We start from the raw sequence: 16,872 nt of genomic DNA on the forward strand, positions 1-16,872 counted from the left end.
TGATACGAAGCGAACAAGTTCATTGTAGTACAACTCTTAAGGTGAACTCCCACTCACCGCTCATTATCCGCACATCTGTACTGGGTGCTGGTGCACATGGGCAGGCAGCGAGCCACGCCCCCCAGCTGTACATTCAGGAAGTGGTCGGGACATTCACAGGTGTGACCCCGCCCCCCGTCACGGAGCAGACACAGGTGGGAGCAGCCTCCATTGTTCACTGCACATGGGTTGTTCACTGGGGGGAGAGAGTGGGTCAGAGAATCAGCGCAATCACATTCAGTGCAGCTGGGCAAACACAGGCACGGCGTTGTCTTAACGTAAACACTTGAATGGACCTAACGGGCAGGAAACGTCAGGATAAGGAAGTGATAGCAATCTGAGTTGAGGAATGGATGTTGATACAGGAGAAGAGGATACTCAGATTACGGTCTCCTAGACTGAGACTGACCTATGGGCTGCCTATAGGGATGGCACACGTGGATGTCGAAGGGTCTGTGTGTGGTGTTGACAAGAGACTGGCGGCCGGATCCGTCGTATTTGTTTCCTTTCTCCACTGTGTGGGTGTTCCAGTCAGTCCAGTACACGGTCTCCTCAAACACAGTCAGAGCAAATGGATGGGGCAGTGTCCCATCATACACAGTGTGTCTGTGATGTCCCTCCAGGTCTGAGAACCTGAGGAGAAGAGGAAGAGTAGGATTACAGGAGGCATTTAGGCATTTAGGAAACAAAGCAAGACTCTATGGCAATTAGAAGCACGGTCTTACTCAATGTAGTTGAGATGGGCATCTGACCAGTAGAGCTTGTCATTGCTGTAGTCAATGGTGACCCCATTGGGCCACTCGATCTTAGTGGTGATGATGGCTGTCTTGTTGGTGCCGTCCATTCCAACACGGCCTATGAAGGCTTTGTCACCCCAATCCGTCCAGTAGACATATCTGACAGGGACCAAATCAGTTTAGGTTACTAAAGACCTCTTTTATCGAATGAACCAAGAATTAATCATACCACTTTTTCACTGTATAATGATTAATGGGGCAGATTTACTCACCCATATTTTGGATGCAGAACGAGCGCTCTGGGGTTTTCAAAGCAGTAGGTATTATTGGCATCAACACAGTGCTCAGCCAGTTTCTTAGCAAAGCGCCCATCCAGTTCGGACACTTTGAGACAGTCCAGGAAGCTGTCCAGCCAGTAGAGTTTCCTGCCCACCCAGTCGACCGCCAGGCCCTCCCCATAGAGCACCCCGTTCACCACCACTTCCCTGTTACTGCCGTTATAGAACATTCGCTCAATCACCCTGCGGCCCACGTCCATCCAATAGAACCTCTTGTCCAAGCGGTCAAAGTCCATGGCCACCACGCTGGTCAGGCCCTGCAGGATGAGGGAGTAGGCCTCTCCGTCCGTGGACAGGTTACGAAGATAATAGCGGTTACTGAAGATGAGGTAGGGCGTAATGTTGCTGTTCTGACGACAGCTGCGGCCATCAGGTTCCCGTAGGAACCCGGGGGCACATTTACACATGTAGGAGCCCACTGTGTTCTCACACACCTGACTACACACAATGGGCGTCTCTGCACACTCGTTGACGTCGTCGCATGTCTTGTTGTCGGACATGAGGCGGTAGCCGGGGCGACAGGTGCAGATGAAGCTGGTGGGTGTGTCAGTGCAGTTGTGGTCGCAGTGGTGCATGGAGGGGTTGGTGCATTCATTTATACCTGCATCCAGGACAAGACAGAACAGGCTTTAGAGGAGATTGACTATAAATCCAACACCACACTGCTCTGTTGTGATACTAAATACTATATTGGCATTGTATTTAAATAAATTTGTTTTACTGCTTTTAAGATATCATGCACTCACCACAGCCCTTCTCGTCACTGTTGTCTGAGCAGTCGTCGGTCTGGTCACACACGTTGAAGATCGGGACACAGTGTCCGTTGTCACACCTGAACTGCCCGGGGGGGCACGTGGGCGGTGGCGTGCGGCACAGGTGGTCTAGTTCATCCGACTCGTCCCCGCAGTCGTTGTCCCCGTCACAGATGAAGGTGCGGGACACACAGCGTCCGTTTTGACAGGTGAACTGGTGCTGCTGACACGGCTGGTAGGTGCAGCCCTGCTCGTCACTGCTGTCACCACAGTCATTCCTCCGGTCACACCTGCCACCAAACACATCAGTCACTCAGTGTGCTTCCCTGTACACCAGGTGGTGCTGCTGTCCAGTCCCAAAATTCACACTGTAGTCTCAGCCTCTACAAAGCAATGATACATTCAAGAAGAAATCTGAAACATGTCATAATTATGTCTCTGATATGTTAGAGTCTGTCAAACCTGTAGGAGCTGCGTATGCAGAGGCCGTTGCTGCAGGTGAACTCGTTGACGCCACACGATCTGCGCGTGCAGTTCTGATGCTCGTCCAACGCGTCAGCACAGTCCGCATCGCCGTCACACACCCAATCACGAGAGATGCACTTCCTCTGTGGCCCTTGGTTGTTCACACAGGTAAACTCCAAGGCGGAGCATGCGCGGTTAGCTAAAAAAAACAGAGGGGCAGGAAAATAACACCAAATTAGAGAAGTTACATGATGATGAAGACTCCGAGACTGGACCTAACATTTCTCGCGTTCCAAACATTCCTAAGTGTATTTCAGGACCTCTAGCCGTGACTTCGGGTTTCCTATCCATCTAATGTGAATGAGCCCCATTGTTTGAAGTGAGACTCCTGCCGAGGCCCGTGGTGCGCTGAAGCCATGCGCTCCAGGCTCCTTATTGTCAGAGCCCACATTCGAGAGGAATGACATAAGAGTCTAGATCCACCCTGAGCCAGGATTCTGAGACAGGCACAAAGTAACGAGTGACGCAGGGGAAATCAGGAATGTGAGCTCCTTGGAGACGTTCAACAGGAGCCAGTATCCACCCCCACACCCCCAGCATGCATCCTGATCCATCAGTGTCTGACGGAGATAGACTGGAGAGGAATACACTAGTGGTAGTCAGTTGTTTGTTCACCCGCAATTGGGTCAACTTAGTCAACTTGTCTATAATTAGATACATGCAGCTTCTCTTCTGTTATTATATGTTGCCCTAGAAGACTAAATAAACCCTTGCTCACCAGAATAATGTCATAAATTGATATAATACATTTTTCAATCTAATTGACATCTGTAAAGTTTTCTCTGTCATCTTTACAAAGACGCCATAAACGTGGGAGAACCGGGGAGAACTTGCAAAATGTCCAAATGACATCAGTTTGACCGGTTCTAAGGAAATAGAAAGCTGTGAAAACGACCCAACATGTTTATGATAAGATTTCAGTTCGGCTTGGATGTATATTTTATGCGCTTGAAATAATATCAGCTTTTATGATGCCAATAAAGATAGCACCTCTACAGACGGTATCTAACTGCACATTCACATTCTCTCAAGACAAAAAAAACAAAAACGTATTTCCCTTCTCCTGTTCCCCGAGTCAAAATTTGGTGTATAACTTTACTGCAAAAAAATGCTTAATTCTGCCAGAGTTAATATTAAGTCTATATGAGAGGTTATAGACCTACGTCTTGTGACTGTTGAATATGTCACACATGACGCCACCGCCATCATCCTCTTTTACCACTTCGCCAAATCTTTCCCAATCATTCATTTTCTGGCCTTCTCTTTATTTTCAACTCTCCACTTCGCAGCTTTTCTCTTCTTGAATTATTCTCTGGCATTGTTCCTTTTGCCTCCGTGGGTGACGTTAAAGCATTTGGCGTTAAGGCCCTGTAGGCCCTAAAGCTTAGGCCTACTCACTAATGCCAGATAGAAAAACCTCAATGTAGCCCATAGATATAAACTGCACGAGAATGATACATTTATGGAAGCTATTGTTTTCTCTTTATTCAACCCGCTCGCCACCCACCCGCCCTTCATCCATACAATATTTAATGACCCTTAATCCGCCCACCCCGCGGATATAACCGCGGTGGACTGCAGGTTATAAGTCAACCCGCGCATCACTAAAATACACTCACCACAGTTGTGTCTCTGGTCCTCATCACTCATGTCTCCACAGTCATTGTCCCCATCGCAGATCCAGGAAGGGGTGATGCACCTGCCGCCATCACAGCGGAACTGCTCGGTGTTACAGGTTCTCACCAGGGTGGCTGGAGAGAATCAAAGGTCACAGACATAAATACAAACCATGCATGAATGGATTAGAACTAGAATACTATTGTGCTCAATAAAAGTCAGTGACTTAAAACGCCCTGTAAATGTCTTAACTGATGTCAACTAGTAAAGACAGGTAACGCATATCTGAACCGAAATGAAACAGGTGAAGCTATCAAAGTAGACATGGCATCTCCTCCACATTCCAATCTATGGTGATCTATTGAAACAAGATAAAGGGAGGTTGTGTAATTACCCTGGGACAAAAGGAAGAGAGGAAAGAGGAGAGAGGAAAGAGGAGAGGCTGTGTTGGTCAGAGGAGACTGGTGGGCGTCAGTAGGGAGGAATGTGGCAGACAATGGGAGGCCTGACTGACTGACTGACTGACCACACCACTAACAAAGGCACACACTACGGACACATCAGCAAGAGCACAAGCATGTGTGCACGCACGCACGCACGCACGCCAACGCACAGTATGGTGAGGGAAGGAGAGCTGTGGTACTTACTGCAGGAGGAGGGCTCATCAGAGCCGTCAGCACAGTCGGTACCCCCATCACAGTACCAGTGGGCTGGGATACAGCGGCCACTGGAGCAGCGGAACTCATTCTGGGCACACGTGGAAGTGGCTGGAAGCGGTAAAAGAGACATTTAGGGGTCACTCTCCTCTCAAAACCCATTTAGAAAGCATATGAAATGGCACCATATTCCCTATATTAGGCACTTACATTTTACATTTGACATTTTAGTCATTTAGCAGACGCTCTTATCCAGTGCACACATTTTCACACGTCTTTCGACACACCCTAACTGTACAGACCAGGCCTGGGGGACTCACCGCAGTGTACAGGGCTCTCGTCACTCATGTCCCCACAGTCATTGTCCCCGTCACACAGGTAGGAGCGGGGGATGCAGATGTTGGTGGATGCACACTGGGTGTGTTCTGGCGGACATGTTCGCTCCGCTGAGATACGTGACAAGAAGAAGATTGGTGTTATCATCTCAAAATCAATTATTTCACCACACTTGAAACGTCTCCAATCCTTACGGACTGATGTTTTAACCTTCGATCTGAAACCAAGTCCTGCTGTGTAGACTTACGGCAGTTTTGTTCATCTGAAGTGCCATTGTCAAAGCAGTTGTTGATGCCATTGCAGACGTAGTCCTTAGCGATGCAGCGTCCGTTGTTGCAGTGGAACTCAGTGTTGGGGTCGCACGACCTGAACAGGCAGCCTACCTCATCACTGTTGTCGCCACAGTCGTTGTAGTGGTCACAGCGGTAGTGGTAGGGCACACAGCGACCGTTCCCACAGGTGAACACAGTGGGCTCGCAAGTGTGGAAGGCTGCCAATCGAATAACCAAAAACACCATAATCAGAGATCTAGCCAATGGACAGGGAGACAAGGGGCTGTCGGTCTCAAGCATCTTAGAGTAGGAGTGCTGATTTAAGATCAGCGTTGCCTTTTAGATCACAACAAATCAGATCACATGGACAGGGGGAACCTGATCTTAGATCAGTACTACTCTGAGACGATTGATACATACGGGCCCAGGTGAAGATGAGCAGGTGTACAAGATGGAGATTTACCTGACAAGGCAATAAATGCTGCTGCCATTTGAACTTGGACTGCATGCAAGATATAAGATAAGTACATGAATGTATTCGTTTAGGATGGGGTTAGTAGAAGAAAACAAGCATCACTAAATAGCTACGTTAGATTAGTGATTTGCAAGCATACACACCAAAAGGTTGGAAATCATTCTTGGATCCTGAAAAATAGTTGATGCAGGTAGAAACAGAAATCTGGTTAGAGGCAGCATTTTAGAGACGGTTAAGAGAAGGACAGAACAGGTATAGGGATAAATCCATCATTGTCAGCTGTGATCACAATCACATTCAAGACAAATCAACAAAGATATTAAAGGAAGATGTTTCTAGATAGACGAGACAAACAACATTCAACAAAACAGGCACTACGTGGGGCCACTAAGCACCATACCACAGACTCTCTCTAGCTCGTCGCTTCCGTCCCCACAGTCATTGTCATTGTCACACTTCCACTGAGCACGGATACAGCGTCCATTCATACAGGTGAACTGGCCTGCCTGGCAGCGGGTCCCGTTGTCAGAGATACAGTGCTTGTAGTCGGCCAGGTACCACCGACCCTCTGAGGGACACTGACACTCAGCACCCTGGGGCCCTGAGGAGAGGGGCAGGGGGACGTGCATCAGACGGATGGGGTGGTATGACAGTGGTATGACACAGCCCAACTCACATCATCCCAAAACAATATGACAACATCAAAACAATACGATGCTAGAGAAGATTACAATTTCAAAGGAAGCTTGGTCCAACCCCCACATTTAGCTACGAAGCCACAGCCTGCTTCTATTCAATCAGGAAACTTGAGGGTTAAAGTAGGGCCTAACTGCTAGTACCTGGGGTACAGATGTGACTGCAGCCTCCGTTGAACTGTTGACAAGGGCTGTTGCACTGTTGCTGCTTGTTGCTGGCCAGCACGTGGACATCCATGGGCCTGGATGGAAGGTTCTGGGTCATCACCCTCTGGTCAGACCCATCGTGCTTGTTAGCCCGGTAGATACTGCGTGTGTTCCAGTCAGTCCAGTAGATGTACTGGCCATACATGGTCATGGCGAATGGGTAAATGGCTGTGCTGACGATGACCTCCCGATTGGCCCCGGTGAGAGAGCAGCGCTCAATCTTCTGTCTGAACCAAAACCAGCACATATCATTACCATCGATACAATCTGACAATGATTGATTTGTGAGAAGAATGTGGAATTATTATAAGAGGGTCTTACAGGCTGGCATCTGCCCAGTACAGTCTCTGCTCTTCATAGTCCAGGGTTAGTCCATTGGGCCACACTAGACTGCTGTTTACAATCTCTGTCCTGAAGTTCCCTCCCAAAGTAGCACGTTCAATCTTTGCATTAGTCCCCCAGTCTGTCCAGTACATATACCTGTATGACATGGAAATAGAATAGATTCCCCCTTCTTTTTTTATTTTTATCAATGACGGTACAGTGTACATTCAACACATGCTGAATATCTATTGAAGATACTGAGTGAGAGCTCTTGTTATCATTACAGAAGGAGTGAAACGGTATCAGCATTCTTGGCATTTCTGGCCAGCCTTACCCCCTGCAGGGATCCAGCATGATGGCTCTAGGTCGGGGCACACGGGCGATGATGGATCTCTGCGTCCCGTCCAATGCCATGGAACTGATAGTCTGGTTGATGTAGTCACTGTAGTAAATCCTTTTGTTGATCCAGTCATAGGCAATACCATCAGGAGCTCCTAGATCTGCATGGAGACAAAACACACCACATAGAAAAGTACTGCAATAAGCAAATAGCCCAAAAAAGCTGTAACCAGATGATTACCGTATGATGTTGCAACGTAACGGAACAAATCCAGTTGTTAGGTGTCTTACCAGAAGCCACCACTACTGGAGGCGAGGTGGGAGAGGACAGACTGATGTAGCTAATCTTGCTGCTCCCAGCCCCTGAGCTCTGGGTGAAGTAGATCCTATTGTCTGTGCGGTCAAAGTCCAGGGCCACGGAGGTGCGGGGCACGTTGACCACAGGGAAGGGCAGTGCGTGGTCGTCCGGGTCCAGACGCAGACTCCGCACCGTGCTCTCTGTCGTATAGATGAGGTAATCATCCCGCGACACCACACAGCCCGCGTTGTCCGCCCCCAGGTTCCCAAAGGCACAGCCACACTTCTTGGTCTGGCTACCGGGGAGGGCGAAGCAGAAGTGGGCACAGCCCCCGTTGGTCTGCAGGCAGGGGTTGTTGTTGAGCTGCTGGGCCGAGCTGGGCTGGGTGCGCTGGTCGTAGATGGTCACGTCTCTCAGCATGTTGATGTTGTCTCTGATCACTGCAGGCTGCTCTGTACTGCCAGGCTCCTTACTGGCCTGGAACACCTTCTTCAGGTTCCTGTCCACCCAGATGATGCTAGTCTCAAACACAGTGATGCCATAGGGAGTTGGGTAGCGGCTCCCGTACCTGACTATCTCTGTCTCTCCCCCCTGAGGGTTGACCCGGGCTATCATATCCAGAGAGTCATCCACCCAGTAGACATATCCAGTCTGGTAGTCCAGAGCCAGACCTCGCGGGGTTATAATCCCAGACGACACCAGCACAGTGCGGTTGGTCCCGTCCAGCAGAGCTCGCTCAATCTTGGGGTTCTGTCCGTAATCTGCCCAGAATAGGTATCTGTTTTTGGGGTCCACCACGATGTGGCGTGGCATGTCCACTTGAGTCTTCAACAGCACACGTCGGAAAGTTGTGTTTAAGCGCAGAACCTCCACATAGGTCTCCGTCAGGAAAGCATTCGTGAAATAAAGGTTCCCTGAAAAGCACAGCCAAGTTGACATATATAAGTAAAAGGGCAATGGAGATTAGATTATCTAGGAAGAGCCTCCGGTAATGCAGATGGTATTGAGTGGTTGTGTAAGGACAGAGTAAGTCCGTTTATTTGAATAGTCACCTGGGGCTGGTTTCCTGGACTACATTGCAATTTCAATGAGAGATTTTCCATTTTAGTCCAAAAATGTAATCTGTGTCTGGGGAAACCAGCTTCTGTTTAATGTACCCATAAACTGAATAATTATTGGCCACACTACCAAGATCTGCAGCACTCTCCATTCCAGTCCTCACTTCTTTCTACTCACCTGACTGAGAATAATCCAGCCTGCTTTCTGGAGTCAGACCCTGTGTTAAAGCCTCTTACACAGTATCCCTGGACACCTACTGTTGGCTGACCTTCACTTTCTCTACCTGCTGGCATCATTTAAACACTTTTCAATTGAGCTCTCTGAACATGAACCCAAAGCGGATGCCCTACCTGCAGCCCAGTCCACAGCAATTCCTCGTATCCCGTTGCGGCCGATTCCAGATGTGACCACGCTGCGGAACCCTGCTCCATCGGGCTTGATCCGGCGGATCCCGTTCTGAGACGTCACAGTGCTGCTGAAGTCACACCAGTAGAGGAACCCCGAGGGCATGTGGACATCCACATGTAGAGCATTACGTCCTACACGACACAACCAGAGAGGTTAACCATAAACAAGGGCATTGATGTGGCGTTGTTTTTCCTCCACTAATGAAAAGGCTGAACAACACATTTACATCTGAACAACACCCACCTCTCCCAGCCACTGGCACCATGGCCTCAGAGTGGTCAGCCCCCTCCAGACTGAAGCCTTTGAGGGCAGACAGCATGGAGATGACCACGTAGGACTGGTATGGAGCACAGGTCCTGTTGTCAACGCTGAGCTTGAAGCCAGTAGCACAGGCACAGGTATACAGGCTTCCGGGCCGCGGTAGACACAGGTGCTCACACGCACCAATGTTGTTGCTGCAACCGTTGGAGGTACCAGCCGAGACTGCAGAGGCAGACCACATGGTGGATTAGAACATGGCATTCATATAAAACAGGAGTCTGCACAAATAGAACTACAAATTCATTAACATTTCTAAAAGTTCTAGGTCAAGGACAACACGGGTAGTCAGGAACTTTTCAAAATTAGACTAAACTATGTTACAAATTACAATCCTGGAACTGAGAACTTGTGCCTCATTTCTGAGCCGTCACTGGAAGAATCTGGTGCAAACACCATTTCGATACATCGTTGCCAAATCAGGCTCAAGGCTTGATCTATTCCCAGAAACCATGTCACTTACAGTTTCTTTTAGGGTACAAAAAAACATTTACCTAATGTTGCAAGAACATTCCCAGAACATATTTTTATGTTCTTTATACGTTCCTGTAACATTTATTTAGGTTGTGGGAACATAGTGGGGATGTGACAAAAGGTTCCCAAAACACTTCAACTGTCCAGTTGTGGTGATATTCAGATAATGTTTGTATCAGGGTGAACAACACATTCCTTTGATGTTGTAAGAATGGTAACAAAACAGGCTTTCTGAGTTCTTTAAAGGTTTCCAGAACGTTTAATTAGGTTGTGGGAACAGAGTGGGTACATTAGAAGAGATAGGTTCCCAGAACACAAAATATGCTCAGTTCCCACCAGACTGTTCCCACAACCTAATAAAACATTCTGGGAACCTTTAAAGAACAGACTAAATGAGTTCTGGGAACATTTTTCTAACATCAGGTGAATGTTTTTTTGCAGCGTGAAAGAAAAAATTTAGAATCATCTGCACAACATTTGCCACGACCTAACAAATGTTATGGGAACTTTCACAGAATCAATTTTGTTTTGCTTTGTCCGCTCTGTTTTAGGAGACAAACGGACACTGCTTGTTCCATACACAATGCCCAGTGTTCCTTGTAAGGGAAGAGTAACTGGCCATCTAATGCTCCCCTCCATCTCCCACATAATTATCCAACAGCTATCAAAAAGACCAAAGCAATGCCATAATTCAGCAATGCTATATCTTTACCAAAAAAAGCACACCAGCCAAAATATGTATGTATGCATACTGATTGAACACTCAACAAAATACATTAAAAAACTCCAGTGCACTGGTAATCTTACATTTACCAGATGCTCTTATCCAGAGCGACTTACATTTTTAACCTTTATTTAACTAGGCAAGTCAGTTAAGAACAAACTCTTATTTTTCAATGACAGCCTAGGAACAGTGGGTTAACTGCCTTGTTCAGGGGCAGAACGACAGATTTGTACCTTGTCAGCTCGGGGATTTGAACTTGCAACCTTTCGGTTACTAGCCCAACACTCTAACCACTAGGCTACCCTGCCGCCCATCTTGATGCTTCCAACAAGTTCATGTATCTTAATAAACAAACCTTTCGGTCTCAATCAATGGAGTGGGGTTCATATTTGTTTGGCTGTACCATAAGGTCCCTCAGATACTCACTCTCCCTGTAGTGTACCTTCAGTACTCTCAGTCCAGACACGTTGTCCCGCAGCACCACCTTGTTAGCCCCGGTGGCCTTGTCCACTCGCTCTATCACCTCAAAGTCCCGGTCGGTGAAGTAGAGGAAGCGCTCATGAACAGCAACGCCCCAGGGATGGGACAAGCCTGTCACTATTGTGATGCGATTGGTCCCGTCTGGGTCGCCACGCTCAATCTGTGGGGTTTTAATAACATCATGACTGCCCTTAATACCAGATTTAACGTGTAAAATATATGTATAATAAGCAATGAGTTGGACTACTTGAGGGTATTTTGTTAGAATCAGCCACATTTGAATCATAGGGACCATAGAGCACCCTATTCCCTATATAGTGCACTATGGGCCCTGGTCAAAAGTAGTGAACTATATAGGGTGGCAATTGAGACGCAGGCATAGTGGATGAGGGAGAGATGATGACCCACCATTCCGGTGCCTGTGACAGCCCAGTACAGCTTGTTCTCTCGTATGTCCACGGTGATGAACTCCACATGATCCAGGTTGTTGGTGAACAGGGTGACAGGGTTGGAGCCGTCCATGTCTGCAGCCGCCACCTTAGCAGGAATGCCACTCTCTGTGCCCTGGTCTGTCCAGTACAGTTTCCTAACAGAGAGAGACACCGCTATGAATACAGCCCCTCAGCATCTCCATCACCTCATATGAGAACATCTACAACAGATTCAATCAAAGTCCACGTGTGAGATTGAGAGAAGAAATCGATATGTCTTAATCATGCCAATACACATTTGATATGCTGACAGTGAATAGTTGATATGTACACTTTTTGCTTGTTGGAGTGTGTAGTGTTGTGTTGTGTACAGTAACAGTGCTGGGTCCCTCTCTGGGGGTGGAGCAGATGGCATTCAGGCAGGCAGGCTGAAGGGGGTGAGTGACTGTGGGGATGAGCCAGAGCAGTGTTAAATGGGGCTTACCCACGTGCCGGGTCCACAGCAATGCCAACCGGAGAGCCTGCGCCAGTCGGGGAGCCATTATTGGTGATTAGAGTCTTTCTGTACTGCACCTCCCCGCTCAGCCTCAAAACCTGACAAAACACACACACACGCACAGATCAGATGTACCCCTGACAGAGGGAAACCAACTAAGAGAACTACTTTATTTTCTAAATACGATGTTCACTGTCAGTAGTGTACCACTCATTTTCAGAAATAACTTAATTGTTATTATATACAGGAGCACAGAGACGGGGGATGTTTCAGCTCACCTCAATAGACTGGGTGGCTGGGTTGGTGTAGTACAGGTTCTCGGTCATCCAGTCCAGGGCCAGGCCCACAGGGGAACCCAGGATGGCTGCCGGGGCAAACTCTGTCCTGTTGGTACCGTCCGACTTCACTCTGTGGATCTCACCCTACAGAGGAGAAGGGACGGGCTGGTCAGAGCCTAGGGACAGTAGAGTAGTCTCACTTCAGGTCTCTGTTTGTGTGGACAGTGCTAACACGTACCGGGTGCTCTACCCAATAGATGGTCCGCTCAATGTCGTCAAAGTCCACATCGTATCCATTCTGAAGTCCAGCAACTGGGACCATGGCATCGTTGCTCTTGTCGTCCGGGTTCAAGGACATGCCGTAGATGACACTGTCTCTCACCACCACCAAGAAAGGATCCTCAACTGCAGGAAAACACAAGTATTCATCACCAAAAACATGGTGGCTCCGAATGGACATATAGCCTATTGGACATATAGCCTATTGGGCACTGATTTTGTTTTTCAAAACAGGTATGTTGAAAGAAGGTTGAAAGAGGAGGGGGTTCAGATGGTCTGGTGTAAGCTTATTCCACAGTATGATTTGCTTTGTCATCAGAGATTAGAATCAATAGATAGCTCGGGGGCATTTTTGTTCTTGGGTAATCATCACCTCTCAGGGGTGAATGCGTTCTGCATGGCTAGAAAAAGCTCAAGCCCTGAGATGGGTTACGCTGTTGACCTAAACACGACCCTCTAGACTTCACATTAAAGGTCCCTTGTCTTATTGAAACCCTAGTCACACTTTAATGATCCTCAATATTTACCTCTGGAAAGGGATTTTACAACAGAATTTAAATGAGATACTGTTGACAAGTCCTTTGCCTCTAAAATATGAGTCCGGCATTCTAGATTTCTTCTTTTACCGACAGAGCTGGATATGCCCAAATAAATATGTTTGCAAAACAGCAGCTCTCTGTTTGTAGGTTTTAAGCATTCGTACCAATACCTACACCATGAATAAATACTTTATGCGTTATGAGAATTACAATCTATCTGTTCCATCTGACCTCACATCCTTTTTAATGAAACTGAGTGATGAGTGTTTCCCTCAGGTTGGCATGGAGCCTACCTCTGGCACAGGTGAAATTGTCTGCAGTCAGGGTCCAGCCTGAGGGACAGGCACAGGAGTAGTAGCTGGGCCCAATGGCCGAGAGCAGGCAGATATGAGTACAGAGCCTCCTCAAGCAGTGGTTTTCACCTGCACACAGATCCAATAACACACACACACAAACAAGACAAAAATCAACAGTGTTCAGTATCCTCTTTGTTCATTCAGAAATGTCATTTAAAATACAATGGCAATAGTGTACGGTGCCAATACTAGCTTACGATATCATCATGTCTAAGATGTATTTTTAATTGGCCTACCATATGTCCTAGAATGTTATTGATCAGTGGTGGGTCCCTGTCCTACCTGCAGGCTGCCTGGCCGGGTGTACCGCCACCAAGCCCATGGGCTGAGGGAGGTTGTAGAGCATCACTGTCTGGTTCTCCCCGTGCCACTTATGGGCTCGGATCACACGGTTGATGTATCTGTCGGTCCAATACACAAAATCCTCAAAAATGGTAATTGCGTGGGGATGTTGCAGTACCTTTTAATTGAGAGCAGCAAAAGACAAGAAGTGCATTTTATTGATATTATTCCACACAGATGGTAAATCGGTAAATTATGTTCTGTATGCAATGCTAATGTTTTCCTAGTTTAATCTATATCAATCAGGGGCGCAACTTTCACTGGGGACGGGGGACATGTCTCCCTTCCACATTCTGAAATTGCATTTTTGTCCCACCCAGTTTTATCATTGGAATGTGATACAATATGATAAAATGGTGTGCTTTATGACCATGCCTACGCCTCTGAGTGGTCAGGTAGGCTGTTTGGAGTGTTTATCCGACTGGATAAAAATATAAATAATAACATTTAAAAAATATATATGTGTCCCCACTTCTAAAACCAAAGTTTCGCCCCTGATATCAATTATATCAATGTAAATAAAAATCGATAGAAAATGCCATGTATCCTCACCAAATCGCTGGCCAGAACTTGTTTCCTGTTGTTGCCATTGTAATCACAGTAGTCAATAAAATCCAGGTAGGCATCAGCGAAGTAGAGCAGATTGTTGGGATAGTCAATGGTTAGCCCGTTGGGCCAGTACAGTTTGTTGCTTATGATGGTTGTCCTCATCTTCCCATCCATGCTGGCCTTCTCAATGCGAGGGTTCCTCCCCCAGTCTGTCCAGAACATGAGGTGAGCACTGCACAATAGATCAACTGTTATAGTTACAGTCAATTACATTTATATTATTGTAATTCAAATGTGTCCTCTTCTCTGCCAGTATGTATGTCCACTGTAGATGAGCCTCACCTCTCCCTTGGGTCCAGCACCAGGGCTCTGGGATTGGTCACGTTCTCACTGACCAACACAGTCCTGTGGGTGCCGTCCAGTTTGGACACCTCGATGGTCTCCAGAACATAGTCAGTCCAGTAGAGGTTCCTGCCCACCCAGTCCACTGCCAGACTCTCTGTCACTGTCACTCCACTGTCAAAAACCTGTCAAATCAAAACACAGGTTTAAGTGATTGGAGGTCATTACCCTGAGTAGAGAATGTCTGTGAGAAATGGAAGGACAGGCAGTAATCAGTACTCACCACGGCCCTGTCAGAGCCATTTTTGTGAGCGCTCCATATTCTGTCCTGGCTGGTGTCAGACCAGTACACACGGTCAGTCACTGAGTCAAAGTCCAGTGCCACGATATTTCGCCCATCCCGGACCAGCGAGCGGACCACATTGGGCTGAGTGGTTATGTCATCGGACACAATCTGATTTCGGCTGGCAACTAACAGGAAAGCCTCACGTGAACCTGTGAACAGAAACCATCCTCTTCTCACCTGTGCCTTCTAATTCAAATGAGACTACTCATCAGCTATAGAACATTCTACAGAGGACTTCCCAAACTTCAAAACACGATAGACAGAGCTACTCAGATATCCACAGCATGGGATCAATGCAGCTTTGTTGAGAATAATGGCGAATTGAATTACAGGGCTTTTTAGCAGGATATCTGTGATGGGCTCATGTCAGGTGCACTACTCATAAACAAGCCCTTTGTTGCTGATTATGTCCTAATTACCTAAAGAGAGAGTCAGTGAGTGGCATATATGTTATTCGTCTTATCTGGGGAAATCAGAGCAGAATGGGAAGAGAATGGAGAAGAGTGAGTCTGTCCGCCCGGTGGTCTGAGACCGAATACCGACTCCATTTAGATCATTCCTGTCCTATCCTGTCCAGCCACTGGACGGTTTATCATGTCTGTGTGGGCCAATCAGATGTACTGTATCTCTGTCTGTCATCTGGAAGACTGGACTTTATCCACAGACGGAAGATGTGTCTCATATTTAGAAATTAGGCCAATTATGTTTAGAGGAAACATAATTGAGTATGTTGTGGACCAAATGGATTGGTGAAATAAAATGCCTTTGTATCCAAATGTAAGTGAGTAAAAGTTTATAAGAGCTTAAAATTATAGTGTGGCAGATGCAAATTCCCTTCAAATACTCTACGGTTAACCACACACACACACACACACACACACACACACACACACACACACACACACACACACACACACACACACACACACACACACACACACACACACACACACACACACACACACACACACACAAACCGTCTTGCTCCTCACCTGAGACCTTGCATGTGTGTTGGTCAGCCTCCAGAGTGTATCCATCTGCGCAGTGACAGCGGAAGGAGCCTCTCTCGTTGAAGCAGTGCTGACTACACAGCCCAGGGGGGTTACACTCATTCAGGTCATCACACGTCTTCCAGTCATTACTCAGCTGGTAACCCAGGGGACATGTGCACTGGGCCCCAAACGGACCCTGGATGCAGCCGTGGGTACAACCAGCGTTGTTGTCTGTGCAGCTCTCCTGATCTAAGAGGGTAAAAAGAGGAGTGTGTCAATAGCTGTCATTCTTAAAAACAGACGGTAAGAAAATGAAACACCTTGGTGACATACGTAACAAGCAATGTGGATAAATGAATCAAATGTATGAAGGCAATGCATCTACTATAGCTAGCTGCTCAACGAGCTAGCTGCACCCCAGAAAATATCTATAGACTTTCTATTTTGTATTATAAAATTATTATTATCAAATTATACCATTTTTACATTCTGAAACACATTTTCTACATTTGTAACTACAGACAATCATTTAATTCTATCCTCCAATTGTGTTTTGCAACACTATACCCATATTCAGAGGGTTAGTGTGGATGGCAGGTTTGGGATGAATCAAAGCTACACACGTGAGGTTTAACCAATGATTGAGGTTGTTCCTACCTGGCAAGGGCTCGTCTGAAAGCAGTGAGGACGGCAGGAAAGGAAAATCATAGATCACTTTTAAGTTAATACAGACCAAATCAACACATGCATGATTTGAACACAAGATTCCAAGCATAACAAAAATTCCTCACAAACATTAAAACACTCTATTGGTTGTGACCGGGAATGCTGTGAAAAATGTGTCTAGAT

General features: G+C 47.0%; 1 protein-coding gene across 1 annotated transcript in view; it reads right to left on the reverse strand.

Moving 5' to 3' along the window:
• The window catches only part of LOC120057774 (low-density lipoprotein receptor-related protein 2-like), a 51,057-nt gene that overhangs the window by 11,452 nt on the left and 22,733 nt on the right, over positions 1-16,872 (reverse strand). The window contains exons 24-54 of the mRNA XM_039006244.1: positions 16,681-16,695; positions 16,024-16,272; positions 14,969-15,180; positions 14,686-14,870; positions 14,347-14,575; positions 13,735-13,912; positions 13,390-13,518; positions 12,517-12,683; positions 12,279-12,422; positions 11,989-12,098; positions 11,482-11,659; positions 11,020-11,233; positions 9,321-9,560; positions 9,020-9,208; positions 7,604-8,524; positions 7,308-7,473; positions 6,971-7,129; positions 6,587-6,876; positions 6,148-6,348; positions 5,891-5,917; positions 5,736-5,768; positions 5,248-5,490; positions 4,985-5,110; positions 4,656-4,775; positions 4,011-4,142; positions 2,329-2,530; positions 1,861-2,156; positions 1,049-1,715; positions 765-935; positions 449-672; positions 58-235 (exon numbers count right to left, since the gene is read on the reverse strand). Coding sequence (XP_038862172.1) covers positions 58-235; positions 449-672; positions 765-935; positions 1,049-1,715; positions 1,861-2,156; positions 2,329-2,530; positions 4,011-4,142; positions 4,656-4,775; positions 4,985-5,110; positions 5,248-5,490; positions 5,736-5,768; positions 5,891-5,917; positions 6,148-6,348; positions 6,587-6,876; positions 6,971-7,129; positions 7,308-7,473; positions 7,604-8,524; positions 9,020-9,208; positions 9,321-9,560; positions 11,020-11,233; positions 11,482-11,659; positions 11,989-12,098; positions 12,279-12,422; positions 12,517-12,683; positions 13,390-13,518; positions 13,735-13,912; positions 14,347-14,575; positions 14,686-14,870; positions 14,969-15,180; positions 16,024-16,272; positions 16,681-16,695 — 6,595 coding nt within the window. The remainder of the gene's footprint in view (positions 1-57; positions 236-448; positions 673-764; positions 936-1,048; positions 1,716-1,860; positions 2,157-2,328; positions 2,531-4,010; positions 4,143-4,655; positions 4,776-4,984; positions 5,111-5,247; positions 5,491-5,735; positions 5,769-5,890; positions 5,918-6,147; positions 6,349-6,586; positions 6,877-6,970; positions 7,130-7,307; positions 7,474-7,603; positions 8,525-9,019; positions 9,209-9,320; positions 9,561-11,019; positions 11,234-11,481; positions 11,660-11,988; positions 12,099-12,278; positions 12,423-12,516; positions 12,684-13,389; positions 13,519-13,734; positions 13,913-14,346; positions 14,576-14,685; positions 14,871-14,968; positions 15,181-16,023; positions 16,273-16,680; positions 16,696-16,872) is intronic.

This window comes from Salvelinus namaycush, chromosome 13 (assembly GCF_016432855.1).
Source record: "Salvelinus namaycush isolate Seneca chromosome 13, SaNama_1.0, whole genome shotgun sequence".
Classification (NCBI taxonomy): Eukaryota; Metazoa; Chordata; class Actinopteri; order Salmoniformes; family Salmonidae; genus Salvelinus; species Salvelinus namaycush.